This window comes from Crotalus tigris, unplaced genomic scaffold (genome assembly GCF_016545835.1).
Source record: "Crotalus tigris isolate CLP2741 ecotype Arizona unplaced genomic scaffold, ASM1654583v1 scf7180000018468.2839379, whole genome shotgun sequence".
NCBI classification, from domain to species: Eukaryota; Metazoa; Chordata; class Lepidosauria; order Squamata; family Viperidae; genus Crotalus; species Crotalus tigris.
The window spans coordinates 1,431,975-1,458,639 of NW_024097024.1; the positions used below are offsets into that span (position 1 = coordinate 1,431,975).

Sequence of the window (26,665 nt, forward strand, 5' to 3'; positions counted from 1 at the left end):
CAAGGATGCTAAAATGGTGGGCGGGGGAATTCTGATTTGACAACAGATAATGGCTTATCAGAAGCATTAGACCTTTCCTTATAGCTTTGCATCTGCACTTGAACCAACGGAAAACCAGCAGCATCTTGTCGTTCCTATATTAAATCCCAACTGTCTGGTTTATTGGGGGATGGTGCTCTGATTTCACATGTAAGAACATACTTCATAAAATAAGTAGAAAAAATCTCCAACTTGGTTGCTCTTCTTCAAATATTATCCTGTTGGACAACAATCCAGTTGCGTCAGTTACAGGAAAATTGACCTTTTTTGCTTCTGCACACTGTACAATGGGAATATTCATGTCCTTCGAACAGTTTATGCTAGACAAACCATATCAACATGGTGTGCTTCAAGTTGAATCTAATCTCTGTAAATCAATTAAAAGCATGCAAAGTCACATCGAACACCAAAGCCTTTGAAACGTGCCTTAATGTAGAGAAGGTATGAGATGTAATTCTCAATAAGAAACCAAAGAAGAGCCAGTCTGACCATTATAAAAATAGAAACAAAACTGATCTACTCCAAAAGAAGCCTGGTAGCCTTTTATGTAGGGAGGAATAAAAAAAATTACATGCAAAGTACTAAGAATATAATCTTTTTAAATAAGGACTACTACAATATTGAATTTAGTTACATTCTTTTGCTTTCAATGGTCTTAAATATTACTAGTTCTTATCTTTGCTTTTCTCATGCATTTTCTGACTGATTTTGTTTGAAACTTGACAATCTCAGCAACTTGTGACTCTCAGGCAACCCAGCTTCAACTTTTCTGAAAATAACTCATACAAACCATCTTGCCTACTGTTGACTCTGAATGAGACAGTAATGTCTTACTTCAGTTTAAATATTAGCTGAGTCTGCGTCATACTTGGAAAGACCTCCAAATTAACTGACTTACACAAAAAGGCCAGATAGGACAAACAGCCGTTGCTAGCCACTATACAACTTCTGCTGCAAAATTATTTTCCATCCAGTAAAATGAGATAGATTTTTTAATAACTTAAAAATACACCACACATTTTGAGTTAGAAATTTCCTTAAGCCAATCATATACCCCTGTGATTTTGGGAAAAGGAGGAGAGATGGTATAGAGTTTCATTATCTTCACAAACTTGTGGAGTAAATCTGAGGAAAAAAAATCTATTTTAAGCCAATCATCAGGGAAGCATGGGAGAAAGAAGTTCCAAGGTCTGTTAAATGCTGGAGAGACATGAAAAATGAAATACTGTGAAAATCGATTCTCGTGGTCAGGGAGACATCAAATAAGCACAAGTATCTCCATTATAAAAATCTACTTTACTCGGTTCTTGGATAAGTGATTGCAGCTCAGACTCCAACTGAAGCTTGACAGAAGAAAAGAAGAAAAACTTGGTAAATGAAAATAAATATGTGCACCAATTCTTTGTATATAACAACTAGTTTAGTTATTGATTACTCATTTATTTTGCAGTATTATCACCTCAATCAGGTTGGCTCCTGGTGAAGTTTTAAAAAGTCTAAAAATCACATACAAAACAATAGCAACAGAAATAAAAACAATACATCTTGAAGGGCCAAATGCTAAATGGAACAATGCTACTTTGGTCTGTCCAAACTAACAGCCAATCATACTTCTGGAGCAAACTACAATGAATTCACCACTGAGACGGCCTGACACTTGGACCTTTTGAACAAGTATCATGTTTGGATGGCTTACTTCATTAACTAATTATATGGCTGCCCATTTCACATAAATTACTCTGGACAATGAACAACAAAAAATTAAAAACCAATATAAACAGCATAAAACAGTAACTGAAGACATTAATAGATTCCATTCAACTGCAGGTAAGATGACAAAGCCACATTTTGAATGCCTTGCAGGTGTGTCTATAGTGGGACAAAAAAGTATTTAGTCAGCCACCAATTGTGCAAGTTCTCCCACTTAAAAAGATGAGAGAGGCCTGTAATTGTCATCATAGGTAGACCTCAACTATAAGAGACAAAATGAGAAAACAAAATCCAGGCAATCACATTGTCTGATTTGAAAAGAATTTATTTGCAAATTATGGTGGAAAATAAGTATGTGGTCACCTACAAACAAGCAAGATTTCTGGCTCTCAAAGACCTGTAACTTCTTTAAGAGGCTCCTCTGTCCTCCACTCATTACCTGTATTAATGGCACCTGTTTGAACTTGTTATCAGTATAAAAGACACCTGTCCACAACCTCAGTTATACTCCAAACTCCACTATGGTGAAGACCAAAGAGCTGTCGAAGGACACCAGAAACAAAATTGTAGACCTGCACCAGGCTGGTAAGACTGAATCTGCAATAGGCAAGCAGCTTGGTGTGAAGAAATCAACTATGGAAGCAATAATTAGAAAATGGAAGACATACAAGACCACTGATAATGTCCTTTGATCTGGGGCTCTACACAAGATCTCACCTTGTGGGGTCAACATGATCACAAGAACGGTGAGCAAAAATCCCAGAACCACATGGGGGGGGAACCTAGTGAATGACCTGCAGAGAGCTAGGACCAACATAACAAAGGCAACCATCAGTAACACACTACGCCACCAGAGACTCAGATCCTGCAATGCCAGACGTGTCCCCCTGCTTAAGCCAGTACATGTCCGGGCCCATCTGAAGTTTGCTAGAGAGCATTGGATGAGCCAGAAGAGGACTGGGAGAATGTCATATGGTCAGATGAAACCAAAGTAGAACTGTTTGGTAGAAACACAACTTGTCGTGTTTGGACGAGAGAGAATGCTGAATTGCATCCAAAGAACACCATACCTATGTGAAGCCTGGGGGTAGCAACATCATGTTTTGGGGCTATTTCTCTGCAAAGGGACCAGGATGACTGATCGGTGTACAGGAAAGAATGAATGGGGCCATGTATCGTGAGATTTTGAGTGTAAACCTCCTTCCATCAGCAAGGGCATTGAAGATGAAACGTGGCTGGGTCTTTCAGCATGACAATGATCCCAAACACACCACCCGGGCAACGAAGGAGTGGCTTCGTAAGAAGCATTTCAAGGTCCTGGAGTGGCCTAGCCAGTCTCCAGATCTCAACCCCATAGAAAACCTTTGGAGTTGAAAGTCCATGTTGCCCAGCGACAGCCCCAAAACATCACTGTTCTAGAGGAGATCTGCATGGAGGAATGGGCCAACATACCAGCAACAGTGTGTGCCAACCTTGTGAAGATTTACAGAAAACGTTTGACCTCTGTCATTGCCAACAAAGGATATATAACAAAGTATTGAGATGAACTTTTGATATTGACCACATACTTATTTTCCACCATAATTTGCAAATTCTTTCCAAATCAGACAATGTGATTGTCTGGATTTGTTTTCTCATTTTGTCTCTCATAGTTGAGGTCTACCTATGATGACAATTACAGGCCTCTCTCATCTTTTTAAGTGGGAGAACTTGCACAATTGGTGGCTGACTAAATACTTTTTTGCCCCACTGTAAGTCTGGTCTTGGCATAAAACATCTATTTTGTTCTTGAGATGGACTGAAATGCATTTGCTCAAAGATATGAATAGGATAAAGTCACATTTCTTAAGGTGGCCTGTAAAGGAGTAATTATAAGGAGAGCACCTGTGGCATCTGCATTGGTAAGTACTGCCATATTGGACATTGACAAGCTAAGGCGGAAGGAGGCAAGGTCGGCTGCTGCAATATGCAAAACCGGGACATGGTCAGCACCAGGGCCATATGAGCTAAAATAGATAAGATAGGAAGCAGTATACTTGAACCAGAGAACTTTTGCAAACATGGACAGGTGCATTTGGGTTTAAAATCTGGAAAAATAATGACTGAGAATCCACTGATGCAAAAGGGAGAGAGAAAAACACTTGCAATTTAAAGCCTGGATAAGACACGCACACTATAATATTGTAGTTGGCAGAACTTCGGCATATGTATGAATTATTTCTTGAGTGCAATAAAGCAAAATATAAATCAGTATTCAGGAAATTGTATGAATATGAAACCTGAGAAGGTGACTTTAAATAGCTATTTGCAGGGTATGGGAAGATTTGGGCAGAATTAAGATCTGAATTCTAAAAACATGAAAAACACAGTGGAGGAGAGATAATGTTTTGTCCATTTGTTTAATTTCCATAAACATTCTTTTTCTCTTGCTTTTTTTCCCCCTCTTTCTTTTAGAAATATATCTACATATTATCCTCTGCAAGTCTGTCTGTCTCTCTGTCTCTCTCTCTCTCTCTCTCTCTCACACACATACACACACACACACACACACCAGTTATTTTGCTTTGCAGCCAAAAGCATTTGCTGAGAAGCAGAAAACCCCACTCCTGACACAAGTGTCGTTCCCTGATCAGCTGAAGAGACACAGCAAGGAGAGCGAGATTCCATTTCAGGCTCCACAACATGTCAGTCAGCTAGCCTGAGAGAGAGAGAAAATAGAAATCAGAGGTTCCTTTCACCTTTCCCTTCTTGGTTTTTTCTCAGCTCTGGGTCCTTTGAGGAGAGACACTGAAGCTATTCCTAATTTGCAACTCAGGTTTTCCTCTGAAATACTGAGAATTGTTTCTCCATTGAAGTCACCTTTATTGTTCCCATGCCAATGTTTTAACCTGCTACACAATCCTTGATTAGCAAATCTGAGCAGGATATCTCCATAAAGGGGGAGAAAAGTATTGCCTCTCAACAGAAGGGAGATAAAGAGAAATTGTTTCAAAAGTTGTCTTAATATTTGTGTCTCATACTTCTCTTTCTATCATGAATGATGGCTGTGTTGCTGGGCCAATTCAGGACAACCAGAACGTACACAAGCTTGACAAACAGGCTTTGTAGGCTGATAGAGCTGTGTTGTAAAATGGTATCTTATCGAAAACTAGGCAGTATCTGCGTTCTGAAAAATTCAGTTCTTCCTGTTAATTGTGCAGTCTATCATCTCCCATTACATTTGTGGAAGTACAGTGGGCTTTGCCTCTAGCAGCCTGAAATTGCAAACAGGTACCAGTTGCAGTCAATCTTCTGCATTAGTAGTCAGTCAACTGCACTGAGAATTGGCAGAGATATACACCAGATTTTATATATTTTAGAATTGTCTTAACATGTTTCAGTAACATCAGAATAGTGTGGGTTAAGGCTGCTTCTGGTATTAGTTGGGGTGAGATTAAATACAGGAATTCTAAGCAAGCAATAAAACATTGTTTTCCAGTTATTAGATCTACATAAGGAAAGGTCTATGGATTTGTTTTCTGAGAGTTTCCCTGCCTATGTTATTCATTAAATAAAGTATTTTGTTAGATTGTAATAATTGCAATCAAATACCCAACTATATCTTCATAGCAATTCATATCTGTCCTCTACTTGCTGTTGGAACAGTGTTACATTAAAAAAAAAATGCTATGAGGAAATGAAGTAAAAAAAAAGCAAAAGAAGTATTAACCTGGATTTAGTATTATTATTGCACCTGTTTTGTGCCCTGTCAAAAGCTCTTTAAAAACACTGCCATTTCCCGTATTTCCTCATTAAAACAACTTTCAGTTTTGACAGTAAAAGGGAATATTTCTCATATGAGAAAGTTGCGTATTTCCTTATGAGTCACAGTTAGGGATGTAATTAAGACTGATATAAAAGGACAGTCGCTCTGTTAACTAAATAATCCAATTTTCAATAAATGTCTCAGTGACATGTTTGGGTATTGCTGATCTCCAGCATGGCAAACATCTTATCCTGTAAGTATTGCTAAAAATCGTATAACATTTATTTACAGCTGACAATGTGTACAATTTAATTTTATTCTCTTCTTCTGTGTACAGTAGTTAAAGTGCAAAGTGCTTCAGTACCTTTTATTGTCACAAGATTAGGGTAAACCCCTCATAAATACTATAAATAAAATTTAAAACAGGAATAAACTTAGAATTATCTTTTTTTCCCCACCTTTGGAAGAGTTGTGCTATTGCAATTTTTTTTAATTGGACATGGAAATTATCTGCAATTAATGTTCCTGCTCTCCTTTAGTATTCTAAATTTGGCCAAAGCCCCTCTTGTAAATTCACAAGTGTGTACATACATAAGATAACATCCTTTAATTTTAAAGGTGTTTTGCTATCTCTCAGCCTCAAGCAAATTTGATATATAAAGGGCATGAGCAAAAGAAATGACACGAGGTTACTCTAACATTGTTTGATGTATGCCCTATAAGACTAAGAGTTTGGAAGATTTACCATATGGAAGAAGACAAACTAACTGTCCAGATTCAAAGGTATCTTATGTTTTCTTTAGCTTATCTACAGCCTTGTTTTTTTTAAAAAAATCATTATTTTTAAGGAAAACAAATGTTACTTATAATAAACTTTTATAGCAGCAGAATTATTTAGATCTACAATTTTGTAGTTTGAAAATAATTTTTATACAGTGCCTATTAGATTATTGTAGCAGGAATAAAGTGCACAATAATTTATTACTAGGAGACATGGAACAACCAAAATTATATTTAGAGCTAAATTAGATTCACATGATGTTGGTAAAATTTAACATTTCCATAATTTCTGTTACCAACTATTGCACGGATTAATTTTTTCTTATATAAGCAATAATATACCACCATTTTTTATAAAATAATGATTTGCTATTTTTCATGGTGAAACTTTCTCAAACAATGATATAAACTAAATCATATCAAACCATTTAAATCTAGAGATATTATATTGTAAAATATTTCATTTTTCAGCAATAGTTAATTTAACTGGTAAAATAATAATATTTTCTTAGCAGTATTTTATTTTGCTTTACCATACATGTATAATAATTCTTAACTTTGGAGCAAAAAAAATCTTCTGTTTATATATGACATATTATTAAAAACTGTTCAAGCAAATATTTGAATAATTTTATTCTTGAATGAATCCTTTATTGAAGTTCTTTTAATAAATTGGGAAGAATGTTTTGAATTAAAAGTCTTCAATAAATTCTTTTTGTCTTGGTTTGTTAAACTTCAAAAGTCTGAATTTTGAATTTGAAGAACTTAATGCTATGTTCTTTTCAGATACATGCAGTTTTGGAGAGATCATAAAGTCTTATTACAATATGATGTTATCTATCACATTGTCATTCTCAACTTTTTTGTTAACATGTCTGATGTAGATGCTGCTTCATATGTTAGAATCTTCAATCTCTACCTGAGATATTTTAATATCTATATTATTTTCTTCATATTTTTCATGGCAGAAGGCATTTTTAGGCAATGATAAACTTGAATATACTTAATTCTTTCAGAAATATCTGATAAATGTTTTTATCAAGGCAAATCATCTCCCATTCCCACTTCAAGTTTTGTTTCACTTCTTTAAACAAATATTTGATTTGATTGGAATCCTCTTTTAAATAATATATTAAGAGTGATTTGCATTTTAGCTTTGTCTTCTTTCTTGTTGGAGGATGACTACTAATTTCTTAATTTTGGCTCTTTCAAGTATATTTTGATCCACTTACTGAATGGTTGATTCTAAAGCGCCTCTCCTAGACTTGCTGTATTTCTTGATTGTTTTTTGTGGGATATCAATTGAATTAATAAATAATAAATAAAAATATTAGGTGTGGAAATAATAAGAACATCATGGCTTCTGTGACTGAATCTATCCCTCCATCCCCAAGAGGAGTATGCCATCAAACATTTCTATTTTTTTCTTTGTATTTTATATTTTATATATTAAATAAAAAGAATGAAACATGAAGAACTTAAAAAATATTAATTTTAAAATAGTAGAAAACCAACATTTTGAAGAATAAGGAATGTATGTCACTTGAATATCTTGAATGTTGCAGTTGCCCAACAAAGCTGAAACAAAATATTTGGTCATAAAGGAGCTTCTAGCACTGCACCCTTAATAGGTACCTGCCCTGCGCTTATACTGGCTACCCTCTAAACCAGTGGTTCTCAACCTGTGAGTCGGGACCCCATTTGGGGTCAAACGACCATTTCACGGGGGTTGCCAAACAACACAGTCCGCCATTTTTTTCCCCTTTTCCTTAGCTGTGCTACTCCCTTTTATTCTATTGGCTTTTGAAAGCCATTAGAATAGACTCTCTTGAATAGAGTCTAATAGGAATTGTCCAGGCTGTCTCTGCCCTGCTGAGCCCACCAAAAGTCCCATTCTGCAAATGGTGCTGCACCAGTTGAGTAGTCCTCGACTTGCGACCAGTTGAATAGTCCTCGACTTGCGACTGGTTGGGGGCCACAGCATTAAAAAGTTTGAGAACCACTGCTCTAAACCAACTTAAGAAAATCCTGTCAGACTGAGATGTTTTGGCAACAATTTGGAACCTATTCAATCCAGGCAACAGGCTACAACATCTTCCTACTGGGCAATTCACCTGCTATCATTCTTGATTACCACTAATCCCAATAGAACTGCTTCTTGTAGGCAACTTTTATTGAGCATATGTACATTTATGGGTATATATGTCCGCATGCATGTATATATATAGTGGTCTGTGGGAATATCTTTGAGAGGCAGAAGAATGAAGACCCACAGGCTTAGCAATAGTCAGATAAGAGACATCTCAGTCCACAAGGAATGAGGGACATGGTAAGCATCTCAGAAGAGATACTCCCTAGTTCCCTGGAAAGTAAAGGCAAGGAGGGAAATATATGCTTTCAGACTTTCAACCTGACAAAAATAGTAATGTTATGTCTCATAATGTGAGCTTCTTGTTGGACTAATTCAAAGGGCTGAAAAATATGGTTTCATGAATCCCAATTATAAGTTTAGTTCTAGGCACCCTTTCTTGTAGGCTGGTATTAATGTAAAATGTATTCTTCATATAGTGGAAATGAATAAAGAAAATATTTGCTATCCAAGTCCCTTTCAATCCTTGCAAATAAAGAATTGTTATATATTATAGGTACATTTGGATTTTGACACAAATGTGATGGAATAGAAAGAGGAAGAAGAATAGAATTTCAGGGCAGTGAATGATTATTCTCATGCTAAAATAGGCTTTTAAAAAAAACTCTGCAGTTCTCTTCATTTAATTCCTTGCAGAAATGGAACTTTTAGTGAACACTTGATGTTCTGAATTTATTTCTAGAGAAAAACAGAGAAAGTTCACTCCAATGTAGCAACAGTATGTATCCACAAAATTCTTGTCTCTAATGAAATGAGTAGGAAATTATTCTTGTCCTGAAACATCACTGCTGTAGAGATCAGTGCCTAAAAGCACTGTGTTTTTTAAGTACTTAGAAATGAGAGGGGGGCAAATACACATGAATTGCCTTCCAATGATTATGGACTATATTTCAAATTTAACACATTGTCCTGTTGTTTTTTTATTTTGGCATTAGCATTCAAAAGCAATGGTTCCTTTCTTCAGACCAATCTACTTTATTTCTAAAATATGGTGAATTCTCTTCAGCATAGAAATTAGAATCAGTTTTGAAAATCTTCATTTTGACTGTAATACTGCTAGTAAAGTGGCATTTACTAGCAGACCTACTGTATTTTTTTCTCTCCTTTGCATCTAGACAGGCTTTCCAAAATAGTTTAAGCAGATTAAAGGATCTTTGTGCAGGCAAAAGACAAAACTGGGAAAAAAGGAAGTCCTTTTCATAAATAAATCTGTTTGCATAATACTAAAGTCCTTTGAATCGTTCATTTTGTTAATACCAAGATTTTTATCTGCAAGGTGAAAGAAAAGTCAGAATTTCATATATTAGTTTCCTCATAATTTAAAACAGTCATATATGTATATCAGTTCCTAAATCTCTTTTCCTTCTTACAAATCTTTTATCAATGCAATTCTTACAATTCTAATCTCAAGGGACTTTTTGTTGGATTTTGTTATTTTGTTGAATTTCCAGGATGGTAATTGATTCTTCCAGGGTTTTGTTTTCTTTTCTTTTGTTTTGTTTTTGCACATATACTCCAAGGATAAACTGTTCTTTCACAAGAACAACTATAGAAATAAAATATCACCTCTGTTATTCCTTGGCTGACCCTTTACATCCTTTGGGGAACTAACTGAGAAATATATTGAGGTTTTTTCTTTGTTTTGGCATATGCAAAGCATTTTATTTGATTGCAAGTATATGAGTAACTTAAATTTAAATAAGATTGACAAACAATATAGGTTACTATTTGATAATATTTTGTATGGTGATAGTTTCTGTTTGTATTAAATAGATGAATAGGATTAGTGAATTAGTGAATCCTGAAAGGAAAAGGTCTGATTATGATAGCCTTGATAAACAGTGAAACTCATCTTATTAAAGTACCCTGAACCATTCTTTGTTTATTTTTCAGGTTGAACTAATAAACAAATATGTCAGATTCTACAAGAAGGCTGGGCAATTCATGCTGGAACTACAACTTCTAACATTTATATATGTTGCATTTGCCTGATTCCCCTTTTCATCAGCAGTTTTTGATTTTTGAATATGTCTTAATCACTAATATGATATGTTTCATTAATTCTATTTCTTGTAGGCTGGTATTAATGTAAAATGTATTCTTCATATAGTGGAAATGAATAAAGAAAATATTTGCTATCCAAGTCCCTTTCAATCCTTGCAAATAAAGAATTGTTATATATTATAGGTACATTTGGATTTTGACACAAATGTGATGGAATAGAAAGAGGAAGAAGAATAGAATTTCAGGGCAGTGAATGATTATTCTCATGCTAAAATAGGCTTTTAAAAAAAACTCTGCAGTTCTCTTCATTTAATTCCTTGCAGAAATGGAACTTTTAGTGAACACTTGATGTTCTGAATTTATTTCTAGAGAAAAACAGAGAAAGTTCACTCCAATGTAGCAACAGTATGTATCCACAAAATTCTTGTCTCTAATGAAATGAGTAGGAAATTATTCTTGTCCTGAAACATCACTGCTGTAGAGATCAGTGCCTAAAAGCACTGTGTTTTTTAAGTACTTAGAAATGAGAGGGGGGCAAATACACATGAATTGCCTTCCAATGATTATGGACTATATTTCAAATTTAACACATTGTCCTGTTGTTTTTTTATTTTGGCATTAGCATTCAAAAGCAATGGTTCCTTTCTTCAGACCAATCTACTTTATTTCTAAAATATGGTGAATTCTCTTCAGCATAGAAATTAGAATCAGTTTTGAAAATCTTCATTTTGACTGTAATACTGCTAGTAAAGTGGCATTTACTAGCAGACCTACTGTATTTTTTTCTCTCCTTTGCATCTAGACAGGCTTTCCAAAATAGTTTAAGCAGATTAAAGGATCTTTGTGCAGGCAAAAGACAAAACTGGGAAAAAAGGAAGTCCTTTTCATAAATAAATCTGTTTGCATAATACTAAAGTCCTTTGAATCGTTCATTTTGTTAATACTAAGATTTTTATCTGCAAGGTGAAAGAAAAGTCAGAATTTCATATATTAGTTTCCTCATAATTTAAAACAGTCATATATGTATATCAGTTCCTAAATCTCTTTTCCTTCTTACAAATCTTTTATCAATGCAATTCTTACAATTCTAATCTCAAGGGACTTTTTGTTGGATTTTGTTATTTTGTTGAATTTCCAGGATGGTAATTGATTCTTCCAGGGTTTTGTTTTCTTTTCTTTTCTTTTGTTTTTGCACAATACTCCAAGGATAAACTGTTCTTTCTGGACAAGAAAACTATAGAAATAAAATATCACATTGTTATTCTTGGCAAAGACCACATCCTTTGGGGAAAACTGAGAAATATATGAGGTTTTTTCTTTGTTTTGGCATATGAAAGCATTTTATTTGATTGCAAGTATATGAGTAACTTAAATTTAAATAAGATTGACAAACAATATAGGTTACTATTTGATAATATTTTGTATGGTGATAGTTTCTGTTTGTATTAAATAGATGAATAGGATTAGTGAATTAGTGAATCCTGAAAGGAAAAGGTCTGATTATGATAGCCTTGATAAACAGTGAAACTCATCTTATTAAAGTACCCTTTAACATTCATTCTTTGTTTATTTTTCAGGTTGAACTAATAAACAAATATGGATTCTACAAGAAGAACTAGTATTGGTACATAACTAAATTTTAATGTTTTTGCCTGATTCCCCTTTTCACAGCATTTTTGATACTTGATATTTTTCAATATATATGTCTTATTCATTTGCCTTGTTCAATAAATGCAGTCAGAACAAGTTTCTATTAAAGTTATAACAATTTATTATAGCTGCCATGCTATATTCCCACTCTTTTTTCATATCGGGGGTGACATTTGATCCACATCTGAAACCTAATGAAGAATTTGGCCATGGATATTCTTAAGCTTAGAATCAGATTTTCATATCTAAAGTCCTCCTTTCATTAAGTTGTTACTCAATGAAGCAGAAAGTGCCCCTTGTCCAGGCTTTATATTTTACCCTTTATATTTATTACACACTTCAGAAATGTGGTCTAGCTGAATTTGATTCAAACTGAGCTCTGCTTCTTATTCATCAAAAGCTATTCACGTATATATTTTATTTTTATTTGACAACATTTTTCAAATGCTGCTCTGAGTTTTCTGTGAATAACAAGCACATTTCAACACGTTTAACGATTTTTGTGAAGCAAAAGGTCAATTTGCTAAAATTTTGTAAGAACAAAGAAAAATTCTGCTTGTATCTGTAGCCTACCATTTTCACTCAAGTGCTTTAGGCTATTTTCCGATTTTCAAGAACTAATGGGCCACTTCTTGTCCTTGTTCATGGGCCTTGATAATATGCAGTAGTATCATAATAATCAATAAAACGTATCATGCAGAAGATGAAAGGAGCTTATACGAGAAATGCTTCCTCATGCTTTCATTTGTATCTAGCTTCAGATCACAGTATTTATCTTTTTCACCACCTTCATTGCTTAACTATATAACATTACTCATATTGAGATTAGATAATATATTATCCTTCCAAATGTGTTTTTTTCAAAGTATTTTAATATGGTTTATCATGGTATAAATTTAATGCCCTTTTTTTTCTTTTGACATATACAATATAGTCGACTGGAAAACGCATATAGACATCACATTACTCTCTTTCAGAGTAAGCAACATTTTGCAAATGCAAGTGTAAGCAATAGTAGGGAACACAAATTAAAATCAAGAGATAAAATAAAAGGAAACCTAATTCAGCTATTTTGCATAAACACCATCTTCTGTACTTTTCTGTATATTTCTGTCCTGGCAAACAAATTCATATGTGTACTTTGTCCCTTACATTATCCCCAAAAAACAACCTTCTTGGTTTTCACCTTCGTTTCAATGAATTCAATCTCCTTTTATATATTTGTGATTATATCTTTATCCTTTGTCTCTGAATGACCAAAGCTTCTCAATAAGTCTTTTTATATTCATTCATTCATCTTTATATTCAGTCCACATAAGTTTATCACCCATTCATAACCGTATCTCTTGCCACTCTGGCTTCTTAAGTACAGTAACCATTTTCTCATGACTTCAATTTCCTTTTGTGAAATTTTCAATTTTAATGCAATGGACAGAATCAGTTTAATATGTACATATAACTATTTTTACTTTTTTTTAATCTTCATACCTTCATTCCAGCATTTGCATATCTGAAAATTTCTCCATTCATTTCCTCATTTTTAGGAAATATTATACCAAGCTACACAAATTAATCTTCTTATTCTAATCTTTTGCCATCTATTTTTGTTGTCCTACACTAGTTTGAAGTTCATATATCTGAAATATGCTGAAACTCAAAAACACTGTATTTAGAACCTCATTTTTATTTTCTCCAAAATCATTCTTCATTTTCTGTATCTCTTTTATCCTTCTCCAATATACATTTTGCCTACTTCCCATCTTCTAGGAACTTTTTGCAATGTAATGACATATTCAGGATGTTTTGTAGCTGTTTATTTTTTAAAAAATACAGAATACCATTCCTTATTGCAGTTACAATTTTGTTTCATGCATTTTTAAAACAGGGCTGGACAGTGAATGAGAAAAATAATGGCTTGATGATACTTCAGGGCTAAAATTTGGTTGCCCAGCATTTAGCATTAGTTTTTGTACAGGGATAGTAATCTCCTTTTATAAAACATGACTTTTTGTTTTTCTTTCTTAGGAAATTGTGACAACAGTGTCTACAAGTATGGTTTCTTCATAAAATCACCACCACCTCAACTTTTTAATAATCAGGTACAGTTAAGAAAATAATAGCTTTACTATCATCATTATCAAAATACATTCCTAATGTGTTGGTTTTCTATTAATGCATGAACTTGATTTTTCCCCTTTCTGTAGAGTTCCTGGAAAAGGAGATATTTTATTCTTTCTCATTCTGCCCAAAATGGTTACATCTTGAGCTATCGTAAAGGCCAGCAAATAAAGGGCCACATTGAAATTAATGAGTAAGCATTTGAACAAATCTATCACAGTTTATTTTAACAGAGTTACTAATTAAATACAAAACTTCTAATGCTTAAATAATACAGTATGCTGCAATTTCCCCTGGTTCTATAATACATTTTTGTCTAGATTATATATGTGGCTACAACTTCCCTATGGAACAGCTCCCTGACCCCAGTTCTTTATGGTCCTAACCCTGTTTCACAAACCTGGCTTTTTTCAAAAGATTCTGACACATGATGCATTATGATAATATTGAATCTATGTTTAATAAGTATGGCTATGTTTTGTTTTATGCTGTGGGATCATCATTATCATCTTGTATTTTTTAGTCCTAATATCTAATTTATCTCGATTTGCTGTTTGATCGAGGTAGCATACAATAAGCAAGTACAGGTAGTTCTCAACTAACAACAGTTCACTTAGTGACCATTCAACATTAAGCAGCACTGAAAAAAGTTTTTCACGCTTATGACTGTTGTAGAATCCTTACAGTCATGTGTTCAAAATTCAGACAATTGGCAACTGACTCATATTTAAGACAATTTCACTGTCCCAGGTTCATCTTTTGTGACCTTCTGACAAGCAAAGTCAATGGGGAAGCCAGATTCACTTAACAACCATGTTACTAACTTAAAAACTGTCATAAAATGGGGCAAAATTCACTTAACAAATGTTTCACTTAGCAACAAAAACATTTAGGCTCAATTGTGGTCATAAGTCTAAAGTTACCTGTAAGTAAATAAATAAGTAAATATTAGAGAGCAAGTTGTAAGGGGATAGTCAAATAACTCCCTCATGCATTAAAATAAATGTGAATACTAGAGTTGCATGAGTTTAGTGTATTCTGACTACATACAATAATTGTAGGATCAGAATTATGTCTTCACAAAAAGGACCACTTTATGTATGTGGGCTTGAAAACCCTAGATGATCATAGGCAAAGAGTGAGGAACTATTATCTTCCATCTAATAGTTGCCTGGGTTTTTGTCACCTGGGTGTGATAGCTCTATTGATTGCCTAAGAACTTTGAGAAGGAATTTCCTATACCAGATGTAGTCTACAAACTTTATCTTCTCATATCTGTAAAACGTAATGAACATTCCTAGTAAGTGCCTTGATAGAATTAAATCCTGAAATGTTCCTAAACATTTATTAAGCATCTGATATCTTTGATTCACATTCAGTTTTTAAACTCATGGAACAGGATAAGGATTTGAGAAACAATTGTGTCCCAAATCTAGTCTTCCACTATCTGCTCCCATCCAGAAGTTTCCAAAATCAAATCCCAACTAATCCAGCTAGCAAAACTGTTGTTTCAAATGCAACGCAGGCATTCTTAGAAAAAAAAATGTACTTTTTATTGTAAGAATTTGTTTTTAAACAGTCAAAAATTAATAACATTTATTTGTTTACCTATATTATTTGACAGAGCTTCAAAAATAGAAATTGGCATAGGTGACTCTGAGAAAATGTCTGTTGTGAAAAAGATGTTCAAGTGCCAGTCCACTGAAGTGATGAGTATCACTACAGAGAACAGAATATTTTATCTTATTGGAAGAGATAGGTAAGTTCACAATCCTTTTATGGACATGGTTTTAATTTGTTATAATGTTAGAAAACAAGCACACCAAAACTTTGAAAATGGATCCTTAGACTAAAACATTTCTGGGGTGTGATGAGTATATGTTTAAACACATCCAACAAGGAGGTACTTTACAACCTTGAAAACTGCATCTACTATGAAACTGCTCTTATTCATAAGATGTTTCTTCTAGCATTCAGCTATAATCTGCCCCCTATAACTTCATATCATTATTCTGAATTCTGCAGTTTGCACAGAGGAGAGATATTAACTGCAGTCATAGTTCAATACTGTTTATGACAGAGTTAGATTCTCAACATTTATGGCATAAAGCTGCAAAAGAGAAGAGCAAAGTGTGGCGAACACTTGCTCACAGTTATGGGAGGAAGGAAGGGAAGAAAAGGAAAGAGAGAAAGAGACATAGAGAAAGAAAGAAAGAAAGAAAGAAAGAAAGAAAGAAAGAAAGAAAGAAAGAAAGAAAGAAAGAAAGAAAGAAAAAAAAAGAAAGAAAATATATTTTTCATAATTAAATAAAATTATTTTAAGAGGAAACTATTTTCCACTATTCTAGAATAGTGGAAGTTCTATCATGAGAAGGGAAATATGAGTTTTGTTGTTGTTGTTAATTGCGAAGTCGTGTCCGACCCATCGCGACCCCATGGACAACGTTCCTCCAGGTCTTCCTGTCCTCTACCATCTTCTGGAGTCCATTTAAGTTCACACCTACTGCTTCAGTGACTCCATCCAGCCATCTCATTCTCTGTCGTCCCCTTCTTCTATTGCCCTCAATCTTTCCCAGCATTAGGCTCTTCTCCAGTGAGTCCTTCCTTCTCATTAGGTGGCCAAAGTACTTGAGTTTCAACTTCAGGATCTGGCCTTCTAAAGAGCAGTCGGGGTTGATCTCTTCTAGGACTGACCGGTTTGAACGCCTTGCAGTCCAAGGGACTCGCAGGAGTCTTCTCCAGCACCATAGTTCAAAGGCCTCAATTCTTTGGCGCTCAGCCTTTCTTATGGTCCAACTTTCACAGCCATACATTGCAACTGGGAAAACCATGGCCTGGACTATACGCACTTTTGTTGGCAGGGTGATGTCTCTGCTTTTTAGTATGCTGTCTAAATATGAGCTAATTCTTGTGAAATCAATTCTAGTGGAATATTTTGCATGGCTTCTTTGAAAACTATCTGAAATTCAGACTTGTGCTGCACTTTTGCTATGGGAAAAAATAGTTATACTTAAAAAATCCATATTCTCTTAGAAACATCCTATAATTAAGACTTTTCTTCCTTTTTCCCCAGAATTCAATAATTTCTTATATCTGAACAAACTGACTCAGAAACAAAACTGAAGGAGTTTTCCCTCCCCCTGTTTATAATTATAATTATAATTCTTCTCAGATTAAAAAGCACTACCAATTTCCTTAATAGATACTCTGAAAGAATTTAAATTTCTGCCTGTTTTCTAGTAAGATTTTGTAAACAAAAGGTGTGGTACAAAGAACACTTGTTTAGAATTATCTTTGACCTTTGTAATTAGGTCATCTAGAATAGAGTTTTATTTAAACAATGGAGTTATATTGTTCTTTTGAAACATAATGTTAGTTTTAATGTTTTTATAAGCTTTTATAAGTAAGAAAGGAAAACAAGTTATTAGAGTTCAGTTGCTTTCATCAAAAATAGTCATTGTGAAGCTCAATTGGTTATGGTAAATGAAGGGGTTTTTGCAGTGAAGTCTCAAGAATCTCTTACATTCGTAATCCACATTAAATCCACATTAAATGGATTGCTGCATATAGAGTTGAGCATACATTCACCCATGTACAGGAAGAGCAAGCATGCATGATATCAGTCTCTCTGCAATTCATCTAAGACAGGGGTGTCAAATTGCTGGCCCACAGGCCAGACGTGTCATGTGAAAGCCACGCCCACCCCACTGCCAGCAATGGCAAAATAGTCCCAATACGTTGCGCGACGTCACATGATGTCATGAGTTTGATATGTCTGATCTAAGCAATCAGCCAAAAGTATGAAAAAGGGCATGTCATACCTACCATGACCATATATTCTCATTACATCTTTGACTGGAGGTAGAGTAACTGGAAGTAAAGAGAGGCTATAAATGCAGAGAAATTGGAACAGCAAACTGGCTCCCACTCCTGCACCCACATGCGTAGTTTGCTTAAAGGAGGAATTGATGAAGAAATCTCTATTGGATAATATAACTGGCTCCATAGAAGAAAGTTGTTTTTTCAGAATTTCTGTGCAACATCAGAATTATTGCATATCCTTACTACTTTGGTGTTTTGATATCAGTTGAAACCAAAGGATAATGTATATTTTGTTTAACAGGCCAAAAGTGCAGTTTACAGATTGACGTCTCAGGGATTAAACTCCAAATTATTGCAAGAAAGACTAGAAATCAAATTTGAATACTATGCAAATGTTAGATCTCCAGATTGTGAGAGGCTGCTTCATAAACTGAATAATCTGATACTTTGGCCACAGTATTATGTTTGGTTTCCAGAAAAAAAATGCCCATTTAGAAGAATGGGTTTGCACTTATGACTGCAGCATTCACTTAACAACCGTGGATTTACTTAATTAGTATGGTGATTCACTCTCATAAAAATGGTCATTAAATCAGCTATCTTACAATTTTGACTTTGATTCTGGCTGTAAATTGCAATTTGAGGACTACCTGTATAGGAGTCATTTGAAAGCATAATTTTTTTGCCATCCTTAGTCTGATATCAGTTTTTAATTAACAGAAACTGTCTGAGGGTTAACATCCAGCCAACCAATTAAAATACCATCTTTTCTTCTCCTATAGTTCTTCAGCAAGAAAAAAGACATCATTAGAATAATTGGGCAAATACAAGAATTGAACTCGAGCCATCCTCAAAATAATTCATGCATAAAATAATGGAATCACTCAAAAAGTTTCTTTTTTAAAAGCACCATGGGCCCGGTTAGACAATTCATTTCATATCTGAAGAATCCTTGGTGTTGTCTCCAAATATCTGTAGTCTTATAGCTGTTGAAATGATGACCTATTCCTGCAAAAATGAAAAGATAATACAGACACTTACATAAACAACAGCAGTTTATTTATTATCTAATTTACATAGCAACCAATCTCACAAAAAAGTGACCCTGAGTGCAGTGGCGGGATTCAGCCAACTTGCACCACTTTGGCAGAACTAGTAGCTAATTTTTTGTTGCCCGGGCCCAGAATGGACTTCCGGAAGCGGCATCCACACAGAGAACCAGTTTTCACATATTTGAATCCCACCACTGCCTGAGTGGCAAACAAAACAAAACAACAAAACAGTTTCCCTTCTTTTTTAAAAAAAGAGGGTGGGCGAGTAAAATTTCTTTTAAATCAAGCTTGACTCTCCATAGAAAGGCTGAATTTTACTGGACAACAATATTAAAGTGGTTTTCCTGTTTATGTTTCTAGGATTTATTTTTTTTTCAATTTCCTATTCTAGCCTACAAATCAAGCATTCAAATCCAAGGGAATTTCACTCTTCCAAGACATTGTGCTTAATTCTGAAGTCCAGATAGGTGCTGTAGCTTGCTGAATGCTTTTTGATTAATTCTGAAATTCAAAGGCAATGGCAAAAAAACGACAGAGTCATCTATCTGGTGGAATGTCTAAAGCTTGTGAGCATCATCTGGATTTATATATTTTTTAACCTCTGTTACTCACCCGGCAATGTCTACACACTTTCATTTCTTACTCATGTGTCTTTTTCTCTTTTGTCTGTTTTAAAACATTTAAAATTCTAGCAAGGAAGTTGAGGAATGGGCTACCTTCCTATTTACATTGTGCTCAGAACAACAGGTAAATTAATGTTTTCCTTTGAGTTACAGCAAGAGTTTATGTTATTAAAATACCATATTTAATGTTTCTGGAGAAAAAAAGACAAAAATGTTTATTTTCATTTGCCTTCCTTCTTTTCCAACCACATTCTAGTTCACAAGAAAACTTGGTATGCACACCACATAGGATTTTACTAGCAATTGTTGCCAAAAGCTTTAATAAGGCATCAGATTACAGAAGCCATATTTCAAATTATTAGTTCAAGAAATGTCATTTTTACAAGCAATATTGTAAATCTTTGTGGCTGATAAGGATAAGCCCATTCTTTTCTTATTTGCCTTCATTAAAGAAAGGTTTACTTAAAGTTCTTCCCCTTTAGTTAAGAATGTGAATCAATTTCCTCACATTTCACTTTCACTGACACATTCTGTGAGGAAAGTGGGTTCCTTAATCTCCTGAATGTTGACAAGATAATATTTACATAATATTTACAACACATCAGCCATGTACTATATTTCTTTAAAAGATTTATACCCATCTTAAGCATCTCTGGGTAGCTCACAACAATAAAGAAAACAATAACTAAAGAACAATCAAAAGTAATAACTATCATAAAATCATAAAAATCATATCATAACAATCATAAAAACAGTAAAACAATAAACTAAACTTATACAGAAAAGCGTGAACTAAATAATAATAAAAGGAAGACACCAGGTAGTTTATGCAGACCGTGGCTATTGTTAAAATTTAGCAACCTTCTTAAGTGTTATGTGAAGTTTTGAGACAGCTTAACCTAATCATCAATGTCCCATGTTATTAACAATCATAAAACTGATTACTGGTGAGTATTTGCTATTAAGGGAAAGCATTTGTTTCTTTTTTATTTATTTATAAATTATGTTTACATAAGTGCTGTGGGTGATGTACAGCTTTAAAACAACATACAATACAGTAAAAAACAAAAAAAGGTAAAAACCCAAGAACTAACACATTGAAGTATTAATCAATTTCTCTCTGTGGCATATATTGGGAAAGAGCTGGGCCTTCAATCAAAGGGCAGCACACCTGGGACTATTGTAACCTTGCAACATACCAGTTGCATTGTTTCCAGAGCAGCACCAGAACAGAAAAAGGCTTATTTGATCAACCTCTTGAATCAAAAGTCAGAATGACCCTGCAGCAGAATGTTTAATAGCAAGAGCTCATAATATAATAATGTAATTTTATATCCCAAAGTAATGTCAGTTTTCAACACAGCAAAATGTTTGAGGATTAAATAACAATGAATACAATAAAACAAGCAAGTAGAGCCTCGCTATCTTTTGCATAACTTTCTGAATATATTTGCCACCCTAATTGAATGAAATATAAATTGAATCTTATTTATGGGTATCTGAAGTTTCAAAGAAAGAATATATCCATTTATTTATTACACAGTTTACACACTGCCCTTTTTTGTGGATCTCAAGTAAAGTAGTTTACAAAATAAGGAAATGTGTAAAATAACAGGAGCAAGCAACAACTAATAATCTGCCTAAAGGATAGCCTGCACACTACTTGCCCCCAAATGCTTGCAGAAACATAATTTCAGCTGTTATGATCAACAATTGTTATGATTTATGTAAAGTATATAAAGTTTGCTGCCTAAATTTTGAATCAGAAACAGAAAGTCAGAAGTCGGTCCCAATCTGTCCCGGCCTGTCTTGATGAATTGGATATTACCTCTACCACCAAAATGGATCAGTATCTTGGTACTAAATATGAAGTAAGTGTTACGTGTTTAATTTTTAGACACACATCCGCTTTAATTGCAAGCCAGTTGTATAATATTATGTGGCAAGGGGCAAAATATTAAGAAGTCAAGAAATAGCCGATCCTAAGAAATTGGATTTCATTCTTCATTCTTTCTTCCATTAGTTACTCTTATATTCCCGCTAAGCATACTTAGTCATTACTAGTTTGTTTTAGAAGTTTTGGAGCGGGATGTACTTGAGCAGACTTTCTTCCATTCTTATGATAACTCTAGATATATATAATTTTTTTATTCAATACTTGAGGTGGCATGACAATAAAACAAGGACACCATAATTTCCTTCAACAATTCTTATTTCTTATCTGAGATGGGCCAAAATCATCAGCTGGGTAGCATCCCAAGCATACTGGCTGGAAAATCCTGGGAAGTTCAAAGTCCACACTTCTTAAAGTCCCCAAGGTTGAGAAACATTGTTTTCAGAAAATTTCCTGTCTCTTCTTTCACAGTATGCTCAATATTAACAGCATATCCTAGCTGTGCCATTAAAAAAAAACATTATCCTTTTCTTCTTCAACAATTGTAATATATTAAAAGTAAATTAAAGCTAAAGTGTCTGTTTATATTAATTCTTATCAGAAACTCTATCTCAGATTTTCAGCGATCACTGTTAATTAAGCAACTTGAAATAAAGCCAGTCAGTGACTAATTATTTTCTTTGGGGTATAGGACATAGCAACATCAGTTCACAAACAAAGGCCAAACTCAGATCCTAGTCCTCAAGAAACCCAGAAAGAACTACATATTTATGAATCCCCGGGAAAACTCCTACGCCGTCTGGTGAGTTCAGAAACTGATCCTGGATATGTTGTCCATCAGAATTATATGAAATATTTATTAATATTTAATTATTTGCAGTAAGGGGAACAATTTCACAACCTACCTTCCTTCCTTCTTTCTTTCCTTCTGTCCTTTCCTCTTGCCAATTGTTGCTTTATTTCTGGCTCTTTTTATTCTTGTGAGGCTCCAAATATGGTGATGTTTGACAAAGGAGTTAGTATTAATGAATGAATGTTTAGTAATACAATGCATTATGTAGATGTTTGCTATTTGGCCAGAATATTTATACAAGATAAATGTGTATGGGATCTATGCATTAGCATAATAATGTTCAATAGTTATCTAAGCATTTTAACATTTACCTTTTAAAATTATAACAATAGCTCTTGTTACTGTACTTAATATATAGATACAGTATATACCAATTGGCAGAGATGAGTCTTAATTTGGCTTTTTCCCCACATTATAACATATATATTTTAATCAGTGACCTCCATTTTCTGAACTTCATTTCTGAAGTTTCTGTTTTGTGGTGATTTTTATAGCTGACATTTATTTTTATCTTCTCAAATATTTTTGAGTTAAAAAATAATTAAATTATTGTTTTAGAGGCAACTGACAAATACTTCATTTGAAGAACAGGAAGAAAAAGAAGAATATTATGCTTCTCCATCAAGTATTTTAGCTGAGGTAAGAAGCATGTGTTTGAATATAGTTAAAGAAATGGAAAAATTCTTGAATATATCACTCTAAGAGGGATGAAATGTTTTAGATACTTAAATGTGACTGGATTTAAGAAAAGTATATATATATATATAATGCTTTGAATCAGAGTTAAGGGCTAGACCTATTGAATGGCTAGACATATTGAATGGATTGTCTAAAGAGTAAATATATTCTTAACTATGATTAAAAAGAATAAGAAATTTGAGGAAATAAATACATATTAATCTAGGAGGGATATATATTCTAAGTAGTATAATAATAAAGTTGGAAGGGACCTTGGAGGTCATCAAGTCCAACCCCCTGCTCAGGCAGGAAACCCTTCACCATTTCGGACAGATGGCTGTCCAGTCTCTTCTTAAAAACTTCCAGTGTTGGAGCATTCACCACTTCTGGAGGCAGGTTGTTCCATTGGTTCTAACTGTCAGGAAGTTTCTCCTTAGTTCTAGGCTACTTCTCTCCTTGATTAGTTTCCATCCATTGCTTCTTGTCCTGCCCTCAGGTGCTTTGGAGAATAGCTTGACTCCCTCTTCTTTGTAGCAGTCTCTGAGATATTGGAACACTACTATCATGTCCCCCCTCGTCCTTCTCTTTGTTAAATTAGACATACCCAATTCCAGCAACCGTTCCTCATATGTTTTAGCCTCCAGTCCCCTAACCATCTTTGTTGCTCTTCTCTGTACTCTTTCTAGAGTCTCAGCATCTTTTTTAAATCGTGGTGACCAATGCTTTTTTCTCTTCTTTTTTATTTTTTATTTCCTTTTCATTTCTCTTTTTGCCTTCTTTTTTTACTCTTTTATCTATTACTTAAGAAATGTAAAAATGTGAGATGGCTTATATGGAAAAAACAGAATTAAGTCTGTCAATATAAATGTAACTAATCATTGAGAAAACCTTTACCAATAAGAATATTTAGAATTTGGTGGGAGAAATAAACTAAAATAAGGATTGTAACAGGGTTGATGATAAGGCAATCCAAACGACTGGAAGGAAAAGAAATGTACTAATATAATGATATTTTTTTTAGGAATGTTGGAAAAAGTATATATCTAATTGTCATTTATTAAAACAATAAGAATTGTATTAGCTCAATGTTTGAAAAAAAAGGATGTTTTGGGGAAAGAGGAAATTAACTAAAATTAATATATGGAATACAGACTATAGAAATCAATTGTTAAGAAGTGTCTTTACAAATGTAACCTAGACAACACACTGTTTACCAATTATTGAGTGACGTATGCTTGTTAAACAATTAATAAAATATATTAAAGATCCCACTCGTCATCTTCAGGCTGGGATCTTAGGCTTCGTACTTGTGCGAGCAAAGTGTGATCGGAGCTGCCGTCTCTCCATATATATTGGTGGAGTGTCTGGAGTGCTGGCTTTAGTTGCTGTAGGTGGATTGGTTGACTGTGTAAGAGCTATTGTTTGTGGATTGTTTGGCTGTTTCGTAACAACCTGAGTAGTTGAGGTGCTGGCTGTGTGACCCTTAGTCTTTTGTGTTGTAATGACCTGGGTAATGGGTTGTGTGATGACATCTTGAGATCTAGTGTAGTGATATCCTGAGTTCTGTATTGCACCATCCTGGATGGTTGGCTGTGTTGTAACATCCTGAGCTTTGGCGTTGTAGCCTCCTGAGTTCTGTGATGTGATGTCCAGGGCTGACGGCTGTGAAGTAACATACCGGGCTTTGGTTTGGCTTTGAGTTTGCGGTCTAGCTCTGTGTTCATGGCGTGTGTCCATTTGCTTTGTGTGGGGATCGGAGGGAGGTGCAGCAGCTGGTGATGTTGTCATGGTTTGGTTTCTGGATGGTGGTTGCATTTCATTGCCCTACACAGAATCCATCTCCTCACACGTACAAAACTCACTCCACTTCATAGAAACAATAAAGAAACAAAACCTACAACCCAGCGACCTACTTGTGAGCTTCGATGTCACATCCCTCTTCATCCAAGTGCCTATCAAAGAAGCCCTGACAGCTATCCAAAACAAATATAACCTCCCTAAGCACATCCTAGATCTGACCAACCACTGCCTAACCAACACATACTTCATCCACAATGGACAAAGATACAAACAGATAGAAGAAGCACCTATGGGATCACCCCTTTCACCCGTCATTGCAAACACATGGAACACTTCAAAACCAATGCCTTAGACCAGTGGTTCTCAACCTTTTTAATGCCGTGATGCCCAACCGGTCGTAAGTCGAGACAGCGCAGGCCAACCACCGGGGAGGTAAGGCACCCGCCGGGCCCCACGTGCACCAGCAACCCTCCCTGCGCCCACCAGCCTCCCACCTCCCACCACTGACTTACATTTTTAGTAGTTACTCAGCAGGGAGGGGTGGAAACTTCCAGACAGCTCGCCTTCACTGCAGACAACTTGCAGCACCGTTTGCAGAATGGGACTTTTGGGCAGGCTCAGCAGGGCAGAGGCAGCCTGGACAATTCCTATTGTCTTTTGAAAGCCAATAGAATTAGACTCTATTCAAGAGAGTCTATTCTATTGGCTTTCAAAAGCCAATAGAATAAAAGGGAGTAGTACAGCTAAGGAAAAGGGGGAAAAAATGGCGGACTGCGTTGTTTGGTGACCCCATGAAATGGTCATTCGACCCCAAATGGGGTCATGACCCACAGGTTGAGAACCGCTGCCTTAGACAAATCTGAACACAAACCCAAACTCTGGCTCAGATATGTAGATGACACCTTTGTAATTTGGCCACATGGGAAAGAAAAACCGGACAACTGACTCACATATCTCAACAGCCTACACCCCAAAATACAATTCATGATGGAAATAGAAGCTAACAACCAATTCCCCTTTCTGGATGTCCTAATCTACAAAAAACCCAATGGCTCCCTAGGACACACCATCTACCAGAAAAAAACACACACCAACCGCTACTTAATCGCACAACCCCACCACCACCCTGCACAGATCAACTTCGTAGCCAAGACCCTCATCTCCAGAACCAAATGCCTAGCCGACAAAGACCACCTGAAAACTGAATTACACACGTATTAATCTCCAATGGATTTCAAAGAAATACTATTACCAACCTAATCCAAAGGGAAACACCCCCCCAAGGACCGAGACATAGAACAGTACAACGACATCGCCCTCCTCCCCTACATCAAAGGCACCACAGATAAAATCAGCAAAATTCTCCACAAACACAATATCAAGACAGCCTTCAGCACCGACCAAAAAATAGCCAACATCTTAAGAAACCCCAAAGACACGATCCAGCTAGAAAACCAAGGAGTCTATGAAATACCATGCAAAATCTGCCCAGCCACATACATTGGACAAACTAAAAGGAGAATAAATGCACGCATCGCAGAACACAAGAATGCAGTCAGAAAAGAAGAAAAAACTTCCTCCCTCTTCCAGCACCTTAAAGCTAAAGAACATGAAATTGATTTTGAAGGAACCAAACTAATCTCCAAAACTGAACACCACAACAAGAGAATAATTATGGAAGCCATTGAAATAGAAAAACACCCCCACAACATGAATAAATGTGACGATACCTCCTGCCTACCAGACAT

General features: G+C 35.1%; 1 protein-coding gene across 2 annotated transcripts in view; it reads left to right on the forward strand.

The window, feature by feature from the left end:
* The first annotated feature begins 5,587 nt into the window (after positions 1-5,587).
* PLEKHS1 (pleckstrin homology domain containing S1) overlaps positions 5,588-26,665 on the forward strand; it is a 38,485-nt gene continuing 17,407 nt past the window's right edge. The window contains exons 1-10 of one of the 2 annotated variants that reach the window (XM_039352714.1): positions 5,588-5,747; positions 6,113-6,277; positions 12,005-12,051; positions 14,103-14,176; positions 14,282-14,388; positions 15,820-15,954; positions 19,762-19,816; positions 21,459-21,563; positions 22,278-22,388; positions 22,998-23,078. In XM_039352714.1, the coding sequence (XP_039208648.1) occupies positions 12,024-12,051; positions 14,103-14,176; positions 14,282-14,388; positions 15,820-15,954; positions 19,762-19,816; positions 21,459-21,563; positions 22,278-22,388; positions 22,998-23,078 (696 nt within the window). In that variant the 5' untranslated portion in view covers positions 5,588-5,747; positions 6,113-6,277; positions 12,005-12,023. The remainder of the gene's footprint in view (positions 5,748-6,112; positions 6,278-12,004; positions 12,052-14,102; positions 14,177-14,281; positions 14,389-15,819; positions 15,955-19,761; positions 19,817-21,458; positions 21,564-22,277; positions 22,389-22,997; positions 23,079-26,665) is intronic. The other variant, XM_039352713.1, reaches the window with a different exon arrangement.